This window comes from Monodon monoceros, unplaced genomic scaffold (genome assembly GCF_005190385.1).
Source record: "Monodon monoceros isolate NGI ecotype Baffin Bay Population unplaced genomic scaffold, NGI_Narwhal_1 Super_Scaffold_12, whole genome shotgun sequence".
In the NCBI taxonomy this organism is placed as follows: Eukaryota; Metazoa; Chordata; class Mammalia; order Artiodactyla; family Monodontidae; genus Monodon; species Monodon monoceros.
In genome coordinates this window covers 95,517,085-95,538,239 of record NW_021703768.1, presented here as the reverse complement: position 1 = coordinate 95,538,239, position 21,155 = coordinate 95,517,085, and the positions used below count along the sequence as shown (strand labels likewise).

The 21,155-nt window shown below is 38.3% G+C and overlaps 1 protein-coding gene across 1 annotated transcript in view; it reads right to left on the bottom strand.

Annotated features, from left to right (window-relative positions):
• LVRN (laeverin) overlaps positions 1 to 21,155 on the bottom strand; it is an 89,550-nt gene that overhangs the window by 4,211 nt on the left and 64,184 nt on the right. The window contains exons 8-18 of the mRNA XM_029217742.1: positions 20,270 to 20,335; positions 20,110 to 20,175; positions 19,518 to 19,690; positions 17,487 to 17,563; positions 16,707 to 16,846; positions 14,560 to 14,615; positions 10,674 to 10,827; positions 9,129 to 9,223; positions 7,102 to 7,209; positions 6,207 to 6,374; positions 5,848 to 5,985 (exon numbers count right to left, since the gene is read on the bottom strand). Coding sequence (XP_029073575.1) covers positions 5,848 to 5,985; positions 6,207 to 6,374; positions 7,102 to 7,209; positions 9,129 to 9,223; positions 10,674 to 10,827; positions 14,560 to 14,615; positions 16,707 to 16,846; positions 17,487 to 17,563; positions 19,518 to 19,690; positions 20,110 to 20,175; positions 20,270 to 20,335 — 1,241 coding nt within the window. The remainder of the gene's footprint in view (positions 1 to 5,847; positions 5,986 to 6,206; positions 6,375 to 7,101; positions 7,210 to 9,128; positions 9,224 to 10,673; positions 10,828 to 14,559; positions 14,616 to 16,706; positions 16,847 to 17,486; positions 17,564 to 19,517; positions 19,691 to 20,109; positions 20,176 to 20,269; positions 20,336 to 21,155) is intronic.

The window sequence follows — 21,155 nt, the reverse complement described above, 5'->3', positions numbered from 1 at the left end:
CTGCTCAAAGTGTTGCTGTAGTTAAAAGAGTAAAGAAAGACTTTTGGATGCATTAAAAAGGAAAGAAAATTTAAAAGGTTAATATAATGGCCTGGACAAGAAAGGGTTGAATCAGGATTCTGTCTTGATAGTTGATAGTTAACACATACAATTGGTTTACTTCAAAAATGTATACTTGAAATTAAAAATTGTAAGAGTTAACATTGGCATGATATGCAGACAAAGGTGAGAGAAACACAGTGCTTTTGTCCTTTTTAAGTTCCCAGCTATAACTTAAGCTGAGTCTACTTCAGCAAAGTGGAGAATAAGAGACTGTCTACATATAATTCGGGCAACCAAATCTGTTCCTATGGGGAAAGAAGAAATATTTCTTAGTTCTTCATTTTGGTTGGCCAGGTTTAAAAAGCCTGTGAAATGACTCAAGAAATTTGACAAAACTTGCAAAGAAACTGAGTTCCAGACTTAAAAAAAAGTAGGAAACAAAAGAAAACTACCTACATTGCTAAACGTGTGATTTTTCTACCAAATACAGGAGAAAGGTTACCCCAGAGGCAGGGCTGGGTTTGAAGTTACCTTGTGGCAACTTATAAATTGTAAAAATGGGGAATAACATATAGTTAGAAGCATTGGGATGGAGATTAAATGAGATAATGTACACTGAAGCACCTATCAGGGTGCCTGGCACGCTTCATTCCTTCCTGTTCTTGAAAGTTTCAAGAGTAGGTATTTTTGAGACAGATGATTTATCCTTCTCTCTGAAACAGTACTCAACAAAAATATATACATTACAGATAGCTTAGCCCGCCAGTAGTCAAAGGTATTAACATGAAGACAGGAGGCAACATTTGTCAGGATAGTTGCCCTTTCAAGAAATTGATAATATTCAGTGCTGGTCAGCGTGATTTGGGACTCTAGTCCATCTCACCTTCTGCTTCTCCCCTTTCTCACATTTGCCCTCCCCTCCCATCCCTTCCCCTGCCATGTCTGATTTCCAACAGCAAGCTTGGCCACTTAGGCAAGCATGGAGGCAGCCAGGTTATCTCGCCGGACCCAGTGATAGGCAGTGAAAATGGGCCCTCCAGTGCTTGGACACAGCACTCCGATAACATCTTAATTCTCTCAGTTTGTTCCGATTTAACCCTTTCAACTCTATGTTCCCCATCATGAAATACAACAGAGTAGAAGTAAAAGTGAGTGTAAGTTTCTGCTATATTTAAAAAGATAACCAACAAGGACCTACTGTATAGCACAGGGAACTCTGCCCAATGTTATGTGGCAGCCTGGATGGGAGGGGAACCTGGGGGAGAATGGATACATGTATATGTATGGCTGAGTTGCTTTGCTGTGCACCTGAAACTATCAGAGCATTGCTAATCGGCGAGACTCCAATTTAAAATAAAAAGTTAAAGAAAAAAGAGTGTAAGTTTTTCAAGCATAGGACTTTAGCCAGTATCACATATTTGGAGAAGAAATAAGGGGTTTGGTGAAGAAGAGGGTAAGATTCGTTTTGGATCAGTTGAGTTTGAAAGTGATGATACCTTGTATTCTATATTCAAATAAAGCTAGGGTATTGCTGTAGGCGGTGAAGCCTGAATCATTTTATGAAAGCCAAAAGCAACATAACAAGCATGAAGCAAACATCATTTCTACCACATCCAATAAGAAGTCACAAAAATCCTATTGTTTCGTGTCTATTCACACATTTCTTCATAGGAGCTATGCACAAGGGCAGGTTCATACTGATTTCTCTGTAACCTGAAAGATGTCTTTATGGTTAGTGGAAGCTCCCTCACTGGGATCAGTATCCAAAAGATCACCTCTCATCTAACAATTAACTAAATACCCCACAGCCACCAGTGCAGTGCCCTGCACGTGGGACTGAGAAGCAGTATCAAACCAAAGTTGTTTTACTCAAGCAAGTGTTCCAAGATATATATTCAGATTAGGCTCCCTGGGAAGAATCTGGGGCCTGGCTAAGGGGAGCAGATGTTCCTGGACTGCTGTTGGCAGTGTCTCAACTCTAACGCTTGACCAGCCCTATTGCCTCCTTTCCAGGGCCCTAAGCTCCAGCCAGTTATGATGATCAGTCCCAAGTCAGACTCTCAGCCTTGCCCCCAGGCAATTACTGGTGTCCTCCCTTCCATGTAGAAGGTGAGTTTTTCCACCTGCTTGTTCAAATCCCCTTTCTTCTCTTTTATTCCCTAGAGCACTCTCCAACTGTCCTCTGTAACATTTATCAGAGACCGTGTCTTAATCACTTTATAACCCCCAACAACAGCTTGAACTAACTGTGCCTTGGCATAGAAAAACCAGAACTTCTTATTACCAGAAAGAACTTTATAGCTGATCACATACAACATCTTTGATTTTATGCAACAGGAAACCAAGGCCTAAATGTTAACTAATAGGCCATCAATAGATAAATGTTGTTCTAGTTACAGTTCCAGATGAGAGGGTTAGAGAATTTAGTTTCTCATCTGTCTTTCGCTTGGAACAACTGATCTACTGGCAGAATGACACTTTGTTTACATTAGCATAGACAGTACATAGCAGGATTACAGTGACAAGACACCGGGCTAGATGCTAGATTTCCTTCTGATGGGCTTCTTGGAGCTTTATGATGCTAACATATACTGTGAATTTGTGGAGGTTAAAACAGACAGTTTCCAAACCGATGGGCTACTGTCTCCTTTGTTCACAGAAGGCTTGGCAGTGTCTCCATGAATAATGCTCAGTGAAACACACTGGAGAAATACCAGTTTCAAAGCTAATTTGCGAATGATCGGTCACATTATAGCAAATTTAAAATAAATCCTTTTCACTTAAATAACATCAAATTTAATTTGTCATCGCATTTGTTTACTTACACTTTTATACTACCTCTATCATTTTATGAAGACTGGTGACATACAAATATTCATGTCAAATATAATTGTTTAATAAGTGCTAAGTAAATATTCTGATGTACAAAGAATAAGGTAAGCATTCCTGTGCCGTTTTAATGTATATAACATTTTAATTATTAATTTGAGCTTTTATTTCCTCTTAACAATCCATATATAACATTACTGTCTGTTCAAAATCATTTGCAAAATTCGGCAAGACTGGTGACTATAAATTGCATCCTAAAAATAAATGTTTTAGATGTAGAAGGCAAATTTATTTGAGTCTCAAAGACTTTTTGTAGCAGAATGTGTAAGAGGAGTGAACTGAGCTTAATGTATCATAAACAGAAAAGGAAAGGCATCTATTTTATGAGCATGGCATTTTGTTGATAAAAGATAAAAACATTTAAGCCATGGTTAAAAGTGAATGCATTTAGAATTCTAAGACCTTCTTAGGGATAATGAAATACCTGTTTAGAGTTTTTTTTTTTTTTAAAGGAAGTCCTTCTATACTCGTATTTAATACAGTTAAATCATTTAAATTGCTAGACAATGGACTCTTTAGAGAGCGCTGCAAACATGTCTCTGTTCTCCAAATGCAGAAAACAGTTCTTCTGAGGAATAAAAATTAGCACACACTTAAATTAAGAGCAATCTTTCCCATGGGTTGCTCAAAGCCATTTTGGGGGCTTAACTAGTTTCATGTGCTGTGTATGGTATAGAAAGAGAGGAGAAATAAATTGAGAGGCTGTTTTACCCCTTAGAGCAGTGTTGTCCAGTTGAATTCTCTCGAGGACAGAAATGCTCTCTATCCGAGCTGTCCAGTATGGTAGCTACTGGCCACACTGAGCACTTAAAACAAGGCTACTACAACAGAGGAACTGAATTTTTTTTTTTTTTGGCTGTGCCACAAGGCCTATGGGATCTTAGTTCCCCAACCAGGGGTTGAGGATTGAACCTGTGCCCCTTGCAGTGGAAGCGTGGAGTCCTAACCATTGGACCACCAGGGAATTCCCTGAGGAGTTGAAGTTTAAATTTTATTTAACTGTACTTAATTTAAATTTAAATAGCCATATGTTGGCTAGTAGCTATCATATTGAGCAATGCAGGCTTCGATAATTTTTTAATCCAGTGTCAATTGGTTCCATGTTAAACTACGCCGGGGTCACCTGGGGTGCTACAGAAAGGTAGAAATTTTGCACCCTATTCTGGCAGATTCTGGTTTTCAAGGGGTAGAGTGGGCTTGGGAGTCTTTAGGTGTATGAACCACCTAAACCTGCATCTTTCTCAGGGGCCGGCAGGGCATCTGAAGGCATGGAGACTGTGATAGGCTGCGGTGATTACAAGCTGGGTCCTCAGGAAAATCATCACTTATTTTTTAAAGGAGCTGTTCTCTCAGCAGTTTAATTCCAAAATTGCTGCTAGATTGTTCCACAGGATGCTCTGGAAGAAAACAGTCAGGGACTGTAGCTGAAGTGAATGATCTTGAGCAAAATGATCACGGCAGCAAGAGGGCAGATGGCTTCCAATCCAGGCAAAGCTAGGCATGTCAGCCCAAGAGGCGGCATGATGGGGGTCAGAGCTTTCGATGCAACCTCCAGGGAGAGAGAACAGAACGTAACAGACAGCCCTACGAGGCTGGAACCTCTGAAACCTCATGGAACAAGGCAACCTGAGTAAATACTTCTGATTTATACCCAACTCCCAAATTCCCACTGGGAAGTAGGACCTGGGAAGGAGGGCATTACCTTTAATGACTTAAACAAAAATGGAAGACATAATTTACCCCCAAGGTCATAAGGCTCTCTCTGAACAATGAACCTAGAATGATAATTTAAAACAAGAGATAAGGCCAATTTTCTCAATATTGTGAGTATGCTATGCATGTCCCCCTGATGAGCCAGAAAAACGGTACTGTACAAAAGAAGTTTTATCTACATGTTTAAAATTTCTGATTTAAAAATACATTTTTGGTGTATTGTAAAGGTGTTCAATACATGTCCATAAAAGAAAAACATTCCATTATTTTGCTGTATAAGAGAACCATATTCAGATTCTTAAACATTTATATTCTAAATATATCTTCTGTTCCAAAGACCTAAATTTATTTGCAAAAAGTATCTTCCAACTTTACAGCTGTGTATGTACCTGCACTGTTGTCTACTCTGATCTGCTAACTCTTCAGTATGTGAATAGTTGTAGGACATATTATTCGAGGCTTTTAAGAATGTATGGTTCAGGCTTGCAGAGACTGTGAAGCTGGGGAGATCCTGGCCTGGAGAAGGATGCTGTCAGATCTCCTTGTCTTCACAGCCCTTTGACCCTCCCCTGAAGCCCCTCAATAAAATGGCTTGATCCACCCTCCCACCCCTCGCAAAACGAACGTATGGTTAAGTCATGTTCTAGAAAGAGCAGCTATCGAGGGTATGCTGCCTGACTTGTGCATTTCAACGTCTATTTTACCTGGCAGGCTAAGTAGCAAGCAGATTTAATCTTAAAAGGTGAGAAACATAAAAAGTTCAAGAACATGGAAGCCAGATACATAAAGGGAATCTGACAAAAGGCACAAGCAATATCCAAGCTTATGTAGTAATGAACATTGCTGTTTCTTAAAGATATGGTGATGTACTTCACAAAAGAAATGAATGGATGATGTACACTCATACCAAAAAACATGACTTGCTCTAACCTGCGTCTCTGAAGACAAGATTCTTAGGGGGCACAGTGGGAAACTGAGGTAGATAAGTACCCCATGCAAATCTACATTCACAAAAAAAGCCAAAACTGAGGATAAGTGACCTTATCTTTCACACAGCTAGTTTGTGGTGAGACTAAACGCAGGAAAATTGATCAGTTTTCTAGTCAATGCAAAGGACTTTAGTGACCTGGCCAGACTAAAGTTGAGCCACTAGCACCAAACCAATGAACTAAATGAAAGAGAGGTCTCACATTTCCTCCTTACCTTTCACTCACAGCTTGCCAATTGTTGATTAAAAAGTCCTTTGCAACGTATCGGCCAACTTCAGAGGCTGCCACAGCTTCGATTATATTTGTTTCATTAAAAGTGAATGGAGATGTAGTGATGGCATACTCCATATATCTGTAAAAGCGCATGTGGCAGAAAATAAATACGTAAACATTATCCAATGGAAAGAGTAAATTTAAATAAATGGAGCTAAAATCCCATATGGTTCTAAGCTACTGAATTATAAGTATGTTTCATATTAATTCTTATATTAGCTCATTTCTATTTTTCTCTCTTTGGTTTATTAATTGCATTCCTCCACCAAGAGCCCTTTCAAGGTAAGTTGTAATAATCACCTGTTAAGTATCCACGGATCTTTACTGCAGCTCATTGCATAAGCAAGTTGAATCCTTTCTTCTTCCTTCGTTTTATTATTGTAGATATTTAACAAAAAATCCCATTCTTTATCATTTCCCAAGGCAATGCCATAACATAAAATCACATTTTTAATCGGATAAGGTATTCTGTAAGGTATAACATGCAATGATATTTTTCATAGCAGTTAAGTTATATGTTAATCTAGGTTGTCATATATTTAGAAGTATAAATCTAGAAAAAATGTCTGTGATCTCAGATATAAATATCAAAAGTAGGAATCTAGAGAAGCAATTGTGAAAACTGTCATTCATATTAACATCTTGAGATCGTCAAATTAGTTTAGAAACTAAGGAGTTTTGAGGGAGAAGTAAATTAGAACAGTACAAACAGTGTATGTTGATAACTCAGTTTGGTTTCATATCTTATTATCACATTCTCTAAGAGTCCATCTGAGGTCATATTTTAAAGGTAATATAATAACACCAGAATGACAGAGTGCTGGTCTCAGGTGTCAGTGAGACTGCAAACTTACACAGAAAGAGATGCACTTTTATATATGTGAATAAATAACTATAATGAACAACCTAAATAAGACTCGAGATAACCACAGGTGCTTATTAGGGAATGCACCGGCAATGAGAGGTCCTGGATGAGAATTCCGTGTATAAATTGTAATCTATTGCTATGCACAGACCTCCATGAGACAATTGTGTGTGTGTGCTTTTTAAAGGACATTTGAAAAAAATAGTAAGAGAGAGAGATTATCTAAGTAAAAACAAAATGTTCATTCCCAGAGTAAGAGCATCAAAAGGAAGAGAAATTGTTGGTGCTGAAACAGGACAAAAAGAAGGGCAATTACAATATTACACTTACTCATTCTCTGGATGGTTCATCCAGTTTCTGAAAAGGTCTCTTGACAGCTGAAGACAGTCCTCAAGACCCAACCAACACGCAGTTCCAAAAAGTTTTTCCAGTGATATTCTTGAAGGAAATATCAAAGAAAAACATGTATTTTTCATTACTGCGTTGATTTTTTCTGCCGCCAAGAATATGTGTTTCATAAAAAGATGGGTATTTGAAAACATCCTTCCAATAACATCAGGTTTGTTAAAAAATAGCCTTTGTGGATGGCAACTGTATTTAAGGTTCAGGGAAATATTTGCTGAGAGGCTCTCAGGCACCAAATAAGCTCCAAGACTGGTACTTTTTGAAAGTAAGAAATAAATTACTGCCTTCCTTCATCTCCCTCAAACACACAAGGGTGTACACACATGCCACATCTGTTATCAATTTATTTTTCCTCCCTTACAGATAAAAAAAAATGACTTTTAAGTATCTGATATAACACACTTAAAAATAAAGTTCTTTCTCTACACATGAGAGCAGAGGGAATGGTTTATATCTCTCCTTCGACAGCGAGCCTCTCCTGGCTTAAGCTTCTGTTTCTTCCTCCTGGCTATTAACGTTGTCTCCAGAAAAAGAACGGAGGTTTCTGCTTTGTTTTTATAGCTGAGCAGAGGTACACATTACCATTGCAAACGAAATAAGTTCAAAAGAACATGGAGAAGAACAATGATAAATCCAGATGAGCGGTGCCTTGAGGTGTTGCAGTTTGGAGTAAGAGGTAAAGGAATTCAAATGGGTCAGGAGTTTCCGGAAAATGCCAAGAGGCAAATCTCCATTGCTCCACCCTCCCTCCAGTTTCATCCCAGCCTGGCCTGACCTTCTGATAAGCAGAGGTAGAATCTCCAGGGGGGAGACCTTCTGAGAGACAGTTCTGAGCACTCATTTACACATTCACTCCTCTCCCCACCCACCCCAAGCTGGCAGCAGCAAGATGGAATTCTCTGGAAGCACAGTCTAACTCCCTGAGATTGCTCTGAAGAGAACTGGCCCAGGGATGCTACAAAAAGCAGGTCACTTCAGGCCAGTTTAGGAGAGCCAAGGCCATGGCTGGTTAAGAAAGGTGCTGCCTGGTTGGGCCTTTCTGTTTGCCTATACAACTTGCCTACCCACTTTCCATCCTAGCTCATCCCCGCTGTCTTCCATCCATCTGTAAATCCAACCACATTGTTTGTCCATTCACACGCTTAGCTCTAAAATTTCTCCCCTCTCAGGATACTTGTGAGAAAGAATAACCCCACCTTTTGCATTTCTTACTTGGTCTAATTGGTTTCGGCTTGATGTTGACTAGAGCTGTAAATATAATCCCTGTACCATTCATTGTTGGTCACAGATTCCCTCACTAAATCTGGAAGCCCAGCCTACACACACAAACCTTGTGTCACAGGGAAGCCAGCGGTACTGCAGCCCTGTTTTGCCTTTCACCCCCTTTCCAGAGCAGCATGACAACAGGCATAGTCCCCTAACCGAACCAACGATGGAGAAATCGTTTGCAATACTTGGTCATGCTCACACACAGATGACTGAAACAGTTCACTGTCAATCTCCCTAATCATATCTGCATAATGTTAGAATTTCTGTCTGACATAAATAATGGAACTTTTCCCTCTGTCATCAAGAATATACAGAGGGGATTTTTTTCCCCGTGTATTCTTCCTATACCCTTCAATTTGTTTGTATAGGCTGTTTTTTCTTAACACAACCCTTCATCAATAGTACAACATACTTAAGATTTCAACCAGTAGCCTAAGATTGGAGAATATAAAGCTATAAATTCCTGTGTGTACTTGTATGTGCTTCGCAGGTAAATTAAGATTCCCAAATTACTATTTCCTATTAGGATACATGTAGCTCACCAATCCCAAATCTACTATTCTCAAATGGCACACAAATCTCTCAGTGAATCATAACTATTAGTATCTTATTTTATGAATCTGGAAGCCTATCCATTAATATGAATTATTTAATTCAATGATCACTGCTCAAAAAGTACTTACAGAGCTAAATAGTCATCCTGCAATGTTGCCACATTTTCACGAATTATAGTTGAATAAGTATTCCATATTGAGATAAGTCTCTTTAACAGATACCTCTATAAACAATAAAGAAAATATACTGTTAGTTCTGCTCACAACACCCAATTTACACTGCTTTTCTCTTTGTCTGAAAAGACATTAACAGAGAGGTGATAGATATTTCTTCAGAAGTAATCTTTATTTGTCACTAAATGTATAACTTTTAAAACCTCTATAGGTTCAGTTTCCTCAAACGTAAGCAATACGTAAACAATATGATGTGTGTCAGCACACTGCTTGGCACATAGTAGGAACTCAATAAATATCAACCATTCTTATCATTTACTATCACCCAAACATTTCCAGTTGTCTTTAAAATAGAGAAAAAATGGAGAAATATAAAACAAACTTTCTACCTTGAAACTTCCATGCTTAGTATATATATATATCTCTAAAAAAACAAGGAATACTGATTTATGCCTTGGATTAATTTAAGCCCTGACTCCAAAATAAAATTTCTTCAATTGAGCTATCGGCTGGTAAATAATAAGGTTATAATAGTCCTACACTTACCAATACATCCCTCAGAATAAATTAATGTTATTCATTGAAATTTTTAAAAACAAACATTAGCTTTTACTTCTTCACTCAAAACCAGTGATCAGATGTTATCAGTGAGCCACCTTGATCCCACCAACAAGTGCCTTCTCCTACTGGTCGCCATGCCACATTCAAGTACGTTCCCATCAGCACTTTGTACACTAGATAAAAGAAAGTCTGGAACCCTGAAGTGCTTGCGATCTCGCCTTCAGACTGCCCCAGACTCTCACTTGGAATCATCACCTAATACACTTGCTGTTTTGTTTGCGGCCCTTAACTCTCCGAGGGGCTGCTCCCAAACTTTGGCTTTGGTTTTACCTGTGCCATCTTTCTTACGATCACTGTTAAAGATCTAATAACAGAAATTTCCCCTTTTATAGATGTTATTTTCCCCTTTTATAAGGACAAGTTGGCATGGTTATTTCTTCATTCATTAACTCTAATTTCGCCATCTCTCTTCCCAATATCAAAAGCAGCTTCAAAATGTTTACTTTTTTGGAATATAACTCTCTGGTTTTAAGTGCCGGCCCTATAAATCAGAGGATATAAATCATGGATATAGAATTGTGAAAAATCATTCTGTTAGACTAACAATCTTTTAGGGAAACAGCTGTTAATAGATACTATCCTTTTTTAATAAGAAAAAAAAGGCATACCATTTCCATCCACTTCTGGTTTCTTAAGACACATTTATACCTCACCAAGAATTAAGAAACTGTCCAAACTTCTCTCATACTCATCTCCTAAACCAGGTCTATGACTAAGGTATTTTCTTCTAAGAGTAAACAACCATTCCTAAGAAAATGAATATATACAGAACAAATAGACTATTATTTTGGGAAAGATGGCTTTCACGGACACTATCTAAAATATGGAAGGAGGAAGAAAGAAATAAAAAAAAAACCATCTAACAAAGAATGAAATTACCTTTAATAGTGGATATATATCATGGTTGTTCACATCAGAAACGAGATCCCTGGTCACTAGGTTCACCAAAACTGCATGCCACACTATGATTTCATCTTCTTCAGCAAGGTACTTGGTTAAATCAAGTGCTGTTTCAATCTCTATATAACTGTTTCTGTTTGGTTTAAAAAAACCCCACAGACTCAAAAACTCATATTTGTTCCATGCTTCAGTGCCTGACTTCAATAAGGTATATGAAATCAAAAAGCTAGAGGGTAAAAGTCCCATCTCATCGATGAAGTAGAACCCAAGCAATGTGGACAGACCCTCAATTTCAGCTTGATAGGTTCAAGTGCCCAAATTCTTGGAGATTGTAGAAAATCCAGGCCAAATGTTGGGCTGATTGTCAGGCACTAGAATATTTGTGCATTTGGTATACATTCTTAAGAGACTATAATTTCCATTCAACAAGTATTAATTAAAAGTCATTCTCTATCTAATTCTCTGCCAGATACTAGTAGGAACACAAAACAAGTGAACACAAACAGGACACTCCTGTTGCTTACCAGCGAGGAGCTTATTACTTAGTGAAGAGCTGAGACTTGCACATAAGAAGGTGTTAATCAAAGGCCCTAGCAGAGGCAACGAATACAATAAAGTAGCAAAGAAGAAAAATATACGCATGTGATGGGAGAGGCAGGGAGGCCTTCTGGAGAAGGAAGTTGAGAAAAGCAGTGAAGGAAGGGTAGGATTGGAATAAGTAGAGAGATAGAGGAAGGCAGTTTAAAGTGGGAATTAGTGTGATGGGCAAGAAGATAAAGTGGGAATTAGTGTGATGGGCAGACCAAGTTAACCGAGGCAGGGAATTTCTTTTATGTGTAGTGAGAGATGGGAGTTAATAGGTAAGGTAAATCAAAAGTGTGGAGAGCCTTGAGTATCAGGGTGAAGAGTTTACATGGGGTGGGAAGGTGTTTAAACAGCTGGGGTAACATCATGAAATCAATACCTTAAAATTTTGTTGCAACTGTGCTGCAGAAAACAGAATGGACTTCTAATATAAATAGAATTCTAAAGGACTAAAGGCTGGAAGCTAATGCAATAGGCTAGGCAAAGGGTGATGAAAGCTTGGCTTAGCACGGAAGCAGTGAAGGTGGTAAGTGAGGTGAGAATCCAAAAGACATTCCCCAGAACCCCAGAATGAATAGATAAGACACGATGACTTGATGGGAGATGGAGAGAGAGAGAGAGCAGTCAAGGATATCTCTGATGTTTCAAGCGTGGGGATGGGAAAAGTAGTAGTAGCTTCGACAGACAGAGAGAAATTGATAGCAGGAGCAATTTAGAGACAGAAATAAAGTTCAGTGTTTAAGGTACTGAATTTAAATGACCACAGGATAAACAGAAGACTGGAGGAGACAAATAGACATCTAGATTTAGAAGTCATCAACATATCCTTTCATAAACATTTATTGCATACCTTATATCTGTTAGGCACTGTACATGTACATAATAAAATGATCACTGAAACCATCAGAAGGCATGAATTATCCAGAGGAAAGATAGAAGAACATAACACAACCATGACTGGTCTTAAGGATGCTCACGTCAGCAGGAAGAAGAGAAGTCAGATCCTAGAGGAGAACTAGGTTTGCATATTGGAGCCTCAGGAAGTCAAAAAAGAAGTTTGCAGGAGGATGTGGTTAACAGTATAAAGTCATGATAATCTTAGAGAAATGTTTCAGCAAAGTAGTGAGCAGGGAAATGTGCTGTACATCACATGGGGAAAAGTAGTAAAAAAACGAAGGATAAAATATGCAGACCTTCATTCAAGAAATACAACAGGCCAAAGAAAGAGAGAACACACTGCATCATTTATTATGTGTACTCCTTAATTTTACTGTCTGGAATTTAAGTTCTGAACATATATTCATTTTCCTGGTTAGAAACTTACCAGCAGAGCTTATATTGAGTAAATCCAATGTAAATGAAATCAGTAGTTCTGTAACACACTAAAATTCAGGCTCATTAAAATTATACCTACAGTCATCATCATTGGGTAACAAAAATCCTTCAAAATCTTAATTGATAGTCTATTTAGTTAGGGAAACTTTTTTTTTTTGGATACATCAATTACTTTATTTCCTTAACTTCCAGTATCTTAGAAAAATATGAATACATCTTCTACAATCTTCCTAAATTTATCCATTTAGGGGCTTCCCTGGTGGCGCAGTGGTTGAGAGTCCGCCTGCCGATGCAGGGGACACGGGTTCGTACCCCGGTCCAGGAAGATCCCACGTGCCACGGAGCGGCTGCGCCCGTGAGCCATGGCTGCTGAGCCTACGCGTCCGGAGCCTGTGTTCCGCAACGGGAGAGGCCACAACAGTGAGAGGCCCGCGTACCGCAAAAAAAACCCACAAAAAAACCCAAACATTTAGCAGTCTTTACAAATGCAAGTCTGAATCACTTGTATTTTACCTAAGTTTTTCCTCTTGATTGAGATTTTTAAAATAATGATTCTTATACATTTTGCAATAATCCTATAAATATTTAAACACTATTACTTTTTTCTATTTACATCATCTCTACTGCATCCTTCTAAAGGTTTTCCTTTAAGGGCTTCCTTTTTTTTTTTCTCATGGAAAGGCATTTTATTTTATTTATTTATTTTTACAAATTTATTTATTTTATTTTTGGCTGTGTTGGGTCTTCGTTGCTGCGCACAGGCTTTCTCTAGTTGTGGCGAGCGGGGGTTACTCCTCCTCGTGTTGTGCGGGCTTCTCATTGCTGTGGCTTCTCTTGTTGCGGAGCATGGACTCTAGGCGCGCGGGCTTCAGTAGTTATGGCACATGGGCTCAGTAGTTGTGGCTCACGGGCTCTAGAGCGCAGGCTCAGCAGCTGTGACGCATGGGCTTAGTTGCTCCGCGGCATGTGGGATCTTCCCGGACCAGGATCGAACCCATGTCCCCTGCACTGGCCGGCGGATTCTTAACCACTGCGCTACCAGGGAAGCCCAGGGCTTCCTTTTAAAACATTGAATTTTCTTTGCTGCTCCTTTAAGAGTCTTTCAAAATTTCTCCATAATCAGTTTAAACCTTATTATACCAAAGTTAATTTGATTGAAAATATACGATTTTCATATAATTAACTACCAAGTTTTGACTTGAGAAAGAATATATTCCTTCTTGTCAAATTGTTGTAAAAAACATTGTTTTCTGTAGCTTTCATTTCTAATAGTAGTAGATGTTATTGCTCTTATCCTGATAATGACTTTTTTGAATTGCCTTTTTTTCTAATTCTTTTATTGTTGCAAAATACACATAACATTTGTCTTCTTAACCGTTTTAAAGTGTATGGTTCGCTAGTATTAAATACATTCATATGTATAACTGATTCAATTTGCTGTACAGAAGAAACTAACACAACATTGTAAATCAACTATACTCCAATAAAAAATTTAAAAAACATACATTCATAATGTTGTGCACCCATCATCTCTATCCATCTCCATAATTCTTTTCATCTTGTGAAACTGAAACTCTGTACCCATTAAACAATATTTCCCCATCGCCCCCTCCCACCCTCCTGCACCAGCCCTTGGCAACCACCAGTCTTTCCGTCTCTCTGACTCTGACTACTAAGTACCTCATGTAAATGGAAACATACAGTATTTGTCTTTCTGTGCCTGGCTTATTTCACATAGCTTAATGTCCTCAACGTTCATCCATGTTGTTGCATATTCTAGCAACTTTTATATCATAAATTCCGCAATAACCACAGAATTTGATCCTAATCTTAATAAGTTAGGGCCTGTATATACTAAAGAACCAAGTTCATAGTGATGAAGTTATTATTTTTATAAATTTCTCAAGGTATACGCTAAAATGATGAAAGAAGAAAATATACTCACTTAGACAAGGAAAAGGCATCATCAACCAACTGAAGTCTGTGAATAACAGGAATAGCCTGCAAATGAGATCCAAAAATGTTCAGGAAAAGATGAGAACATTTTTAGTGAAAAAATAACTTTCAAAATAATAACAACATTAAAAATCATTGCTGCTTACAAAGCACTTTCATGTGAACTATGTACAGAGAAACGATCATTTCTAAGGATAGTTCCCATAATTTATTTATTATACATCTGCTTTTGATAAGTGATCCCTCTGGACATCAATCATAAGGCTTAAATATGGCTGAGAGTTTTGCCAAAATACTCTGTGAAAAACAGCATGTTAAAAAATAAAACAGGAAGCCAAGTTTAAAGGGCCTCTCCAAAACAGAAAGTATACATTAAATTGTATCACAATGTCCAAATTGTTGTCAGGGGACTTTTTGGCATAGGAAGCCTTAGAGAATATTACTTAGCACTATTTTGGCAATAGTGAGGTACTCTTTTCAATGGTATCTCTCTTCTTAAGAGTTTCCTAATTTGACACAATACCACCAACGGAGCCCTTTGAATCATGAAAAGGCAGGAGTCAACTGCCAACCTAACTCCTCAGGCTTCGGTTTGAGCTCCCTGGCGTTGTCAGGCCACAGGACTCTGTCTCAGCTTGTGTCCTAAGGGTGCCCAAAGTTTCCTACAGCAGTCCTTCAATACCCCCCCTCAGCATGTTCATATATGTGGTCCCAGAAAATTTATCTTCACATCCCTTTAAGCATCTGAACAAGCCAAGCTTAATTCTTTCCTTTGTTGTAGCCGCATATCTTTTCTGGCAGTAATAATAACACTTACATTTTCTAGATTAATATTAATAATAGAAATGTTTTATTTGTTCAGCAATTATGTTGTATGAATAATTGACCCCAGTTTTCCAATAAGTAAATCTACAAGGGTGTCAAGAAATCATAGCTATAATGGCATGACCTAGTGCTTCCACGGTTAAGACTGCCCTTAGAAAGTAAAAAGAATTTAGCTACTCTGAAAAAGATTTTTAAATAAAGTATTATTATAACTGTTTTTTGTACCTTTATTCAAAAGACCAATGATAATTTTTAAAAATTACTGATCATGCTCTGAATGCCCAAATTGTGTCAGGCCTCTGTTAAACATACTACACACATCACCTTATTTAATCTTCACAACAACGCTTTAAGGTCTATTACACCCATTATTACACTGATAAGGAACCCAAGGCATGACTGGGCAAACAAGAGGCCCAAGGTCACACATCTGGTAAATGATGAACAAAAATATGAACAGAAGTCCACCTGACCCAGAACCCGAGCTCTGGACCAGTATGCTGTGCACTGCCTCTTCTGCCAGAGAGGCTGCTATGTGACTCACAGAACTTTTGAAGAGAGAGACACCTAAGATATCTTTTAGTTCAACTCTCTAGTTTTATGAATAGAGACTAAATGAACAGCCCAAGATTTCACAGCAGAGCCAACTCTATAGACCTCTAAGCCAGCACCCGTCTGCACCAATGGAGATTTGGTTTAATTCAACCAATTAAAATCTGACTGATAAGAACTAGCCAATATTTTAATATTTCTATATTGCACAATAATTTACAGTTGTTTTACAACTTAAAGCAATATTGGATTATTATTGATACCTTGTGAATTAAATTGTCTCCTTTGAGGGAGGGTGAAAATACAGTTTTTAGAAAATTAACATTTTCTAGCATATACGTACTGGCACCTATTATGGGCTTTGAAATTTTAAGTATATGTTTACTTACATCATCTCTAATCTTCATAAGGAATAAGAAAGATATGATATTATTCCCATTTTAAAGGGAAGAAATTGAAGCAGAACATTTAACTTGCCTAAGATCACAAAATTAATGGTTAATAGGAAATTCTTCTGATTTTTTACCTAGAAAGGTAAAATTATTGTGGAAAAGTGAGATTAATGTTCAAAAACACAATGCATTCAACCAAAACCTCTCCTTTCTAAGAATAAGAAAAAAAAATCCAGTATGCCTTGGGGCGAGGGGTGGCAACAGGGGTCAGGTTCCCACCAGACAGGTTGATGAAAGCTCAACCTCTAAAGGCTAGAGAGTGCAATATTAATGATATTTAATAAAAGGTGTAAAAATATAACCTTACCTTAGGATCTTTTTCAAGCTGTTGATTTAATTTCTTCCAACCAAATTTATCATAGTTAACTCTATAATATCCAGTCATATTCAAATTTAAAATCACCCAGTCATGATCAGAATCTGAAACTTGCATTTCAGGGAATACTTCTACAAAGAAACAGGTGACAAGTTTGAAATGGTACATTTTAAAAATATTTTGCTACACATCTGTACTACACCCTCTTAATTCTAAACAATAAGTCCAATAAAACAAAAAGTAAAGATATTGTAAAATATGTATTGATCTTACCACATAATTACATTTTTTCACATATAATGGCTTTTGATCAGAAACTTTTCTTTAAAGCTCTATGTTCAACAAGAATGATACAATATTTTAGTTGTAAACAAGATAGCTTTCCAAAAGATAGACATTTCAGGCTTCCCTGGTGGCACAGTGGTTGAGAGTCCACCTGCCGATGCAGGGGACCCGGGTTCGTGCCCCGGTGTGGGAAGATCCCACATGCCGCGGAGCAGCTGGGCCCGTGAGCCATGGCCGCTGAGCCTGCGCATCCGGAGCCTGTGCTTCGCAATGGAAGAGGCCACAAGAGTAAGAGGCCCGCGTACCACAAAATAAAAAAAAAAAAGAAAGAAAGAAAAAAAAAAAGATAGACATTTCAACATTTTAGTCTCTGCCTTTATATATATATATATATAAAATATATATGTTTACACACACATATATATACATACACATATATATATTTGCATATATATGTGGAGATATTTTTAAAAATTTGTTACTTACTGCTGCTTTTATCTAGCCAGACTAAAGACTGTGTAGTTCCATTTTTTATCCAAAGGATAGGTACAATCCATGTGTCACTTTTTGGAAAAAAATGAAAAATTCAGTTAATGTTCACACATAAGAATATCAGCTCTGAGCCAATATTAAATAAGATGATAAAATAACTGACCTCAAATTCTTTGGTCATTCCCTGTGGATATGCAGGACTTTGCTCTTAGAATTATTCACTGTTTCAGAAGTCAGTTTTGCTTTGGCTATTTGTTTACTCTCTTCTTGTGTCTTATAGGTTTGCTTCTTTTTATAACTTAAGGTAGCTACTAAGACTCTCCTGTATCTGAAAATTTCAAGGCCTGTTTATATTAAATTACAGCCACCTGGCCTTACTCAGGGGTCATTCAAATGCTACAGACAGACCCAAAGCCATCTGTGCCAAGAGAGTTGAATAATCAGTTAAGAAGCAAAAGCTTGACAAACATTTCAAAAGGCTTCTCCACCTCAAGCTTTCTCCTTGTCTGAAAAGTGTTCAACAAAAACCAGCCAGATTATTCATATTGCCTGAATGCTGGCTTTCTTCCCACATTGGTGGACATGACCTGGATGAAGTCGCTCACCACAGGGAGGACATTAGTCATCTGAAGAGACACACTACTTGGAATTTGGGCAATTATTTCCAATCTTGCTCAAACGCTCAAAAGTCTGGTTTCTCAGACTTTGAACTGAGGGTCTCTGTTTATGTGATAGCTAAGGCCACCTCTTCTCACAAGTCATGAAATATCATAGGGAGAAGGGACCTGCAGGTCTCCTGTTCCCACCCCCTGGGGTTTTAAAGAAAGAGTAGGACAACTTGAAAATTTTGATGGTGATATATGAAAATTAATTACCCCTTTGTGCTGATACTTACTATAATGAGATCTGAGGATCAAAACTTTTATCAAAAACAGTTGGAAGGGCTTCCCTGGTGGTGCAGTGGTTAAGAATCCACCTGCCAATGCAGGGGACACAGGTTTGAGCCCTGGTCCAGGAAGATCCCACATGCCATGGAACAACTAAGCCGTGCACCACAACTACTGAGCCTACACTCTAGAGCCTGTGAGCCACAGCTACGGAGCCCACATGCCTAAACTACTGAAGCCCATGAGCCTGGAGCCTGTGCTCTGCAACAAGAGAAGCCACCGCAATGAGAAGTCTGTGTACTGCAACAAAGGGTAGCCCCCTCTCACCACAACTAGAGAAAGCCCGCATGCAGCAACGAAGACCCAACGCAGCCAAAAATAAATAAATAAATAAATTTATTTAAAAAAAACAGTTGAAAATTATCTAACAAGAAAGAGAAGGAAAGGGAAGGAGAAAGTGATGAATGCTAAGCCACTTTATACTTATTATCCCATTTCACTTCTACAACAATCCCCTGGGATATATGTTATTACATTTACTTTATAGATAAGGCAACTGAAACGCAGAGATTTTGAATAAGACTTACCTAAGGTTTGGATTTGGGATCTATAATTCTAACATTTTAGGTATGGCTACAAAAGCACAGATAAGTGCATGGGCAGACATGCACAGAATTATTCCTCAAGGATACAGTCACCATTCAGTTCCGTTTCTAGGGAAGGGAAGACAACATTGCAACAGGATCCCCTTTCTTCTTAACTAACAGGAGGCATTTCAGGCTCTATTTTACTGCCTTTCACACAGAATTCCGACTAATTCATGACCTCTGTCTAAAGGACAGAAGAGAATGCATAACACCCAAAGCTTTGGTCATGGGTGTGGCCCTATACCCCAGGGGAGGGGCACTGCTTGAATCCCTAAATGCAGGTCTCTGGCCTTGCTCAGCACATGAGGGGCTCTGCCCCATCCTAGCACACCAGCGACATCCTGCATGGAACACTCAGTCACCATCCCAGAATCACCCCATGGAAGGGTGTGTATCCAGTAGGGGTTATGCTTCCTCACCCACAGGCTGGTTTCCATTTGATCACAGCTCAATCCCAAGCAAGGTGAAGACAGAGGAGTAAATCTACCTACTTGTGGGTTAGAAGGGTCTGATTTTTAACTTTTCCAAGATAAAATGGCTCCTGTTTCATGACACCAGTAGATACATTTAAGGTGATAACTGGAAAACCACTCTGGTGTGTCCAACTGTCCATGATGCTTTTTACTGTTGCTGGCAAAAGAATTTTACTCTGGTCATCTATGGCCTGTTTTAAAAAAATCATCATAAAAGCAGATACTTATCATCAAAATCTTTTGAGGTAGCAATCTCCTAAAAGAAACTACATAGCTATTCTCTTCCTCATTCATACAGTACAGTAATTCCCAGTGGGTGATATTCTGGACCAAATGTAATGCTGTTCAACTCTCTATATATGAATGGTTCCTTAGTACATTCACTCATTCATTCATTCATTTACTAACCACATTTTTTATGGATCTAACATATGCAGGCTGTCTTCTGGGCATTGGGAATATAGTGGTGAAGACTAAAGAAGCAACCCCTGACTTAAAGGAGTGTCACAAACAAGGAAAGATGGTTTTCCTGTGTCATCACCATACACACAGGGCCTCCCAATCTTACAAAACAACTCAGCAAAAACATGGCAGGAAGTGAGAGAATTACCATTTGAAAATGCCTCCATAGATCATCTTGCTCAGCATTTGAGTAAGAAAATGTCTCCAAATATGACTGTCAAGATAGAAAAGTTAAGGTTAAGATAAATAACATGCCAAAGCAATTTATGTTTACTGTTTTCCAGGTAACAACAATTTTGTAAACTCACCTTAAGTGCGCTGATAAATATTTTCTCATTCAAGAAACTAGAAAGCATCCGGGCCAGAGACGCTCCCTAAGACATAAGAAGCTGTCCATTATTTAAACAAAATTCGGTATCTAAATATTGACGCATTCCATTCTGATAAGCACGATTCTGGGCTGTGCTTCTGATTGCACTGCGCACTTTAGTTGAATGTCTGGGTTATCCCCAAATGTGCTCATAAAATAGGAGACTGTCACTAATTAATAGGTAAAAGATGAGAAAATGTCCTACATATAAAGAGTTCAGGGCGCAGTAAAGTTTTTAAACTGAGATACTCATACGGCAAGTGTAAAGAAAAATTGTTGCCTGCCATTCCAGTTCTACAAGGATCAGCCATTAGCCACTGCAGATGCCCACTGAGAGTGCACCTTGGGGGGAATTCAGGATGAAGCAAAACAGGAAGCATTCTGTGCTTTGAATATCCTGGCCCCTACATAGTTAAGATGCATATGTAAGGAAAAATTTCAATGACCCCAGATTCTTACATTTTTCCATATACAGAAAAGCACTAAAATTATTAACTTGAGGTGTCTGTTCCTTGTGATTAGCAGTAATCTTTTTATGCTTGACTGCATGTTTTTCCCAGCAAAAAAAGTTCAGATATATCCTGGCTCCTCCCTTACCACTTCGGAGTAGTTTCTCAGAGCACTCTGAGAGGCTGTCTCCTGGGCTATAGTCCTCAGTAAGATTCCTGAATAAAACTTAACTCACAACTTTTATGTTGTGTGTTCTTTCAGTCGATACAAGTACAAATTTCTACCAAGCAGAAGGGTTCACCTTAAAAGTAGCAAGCTAAGTCTATATTAATAAAGGTAGATGATACTGAGCACCTATTGTAGTTGATTAATAT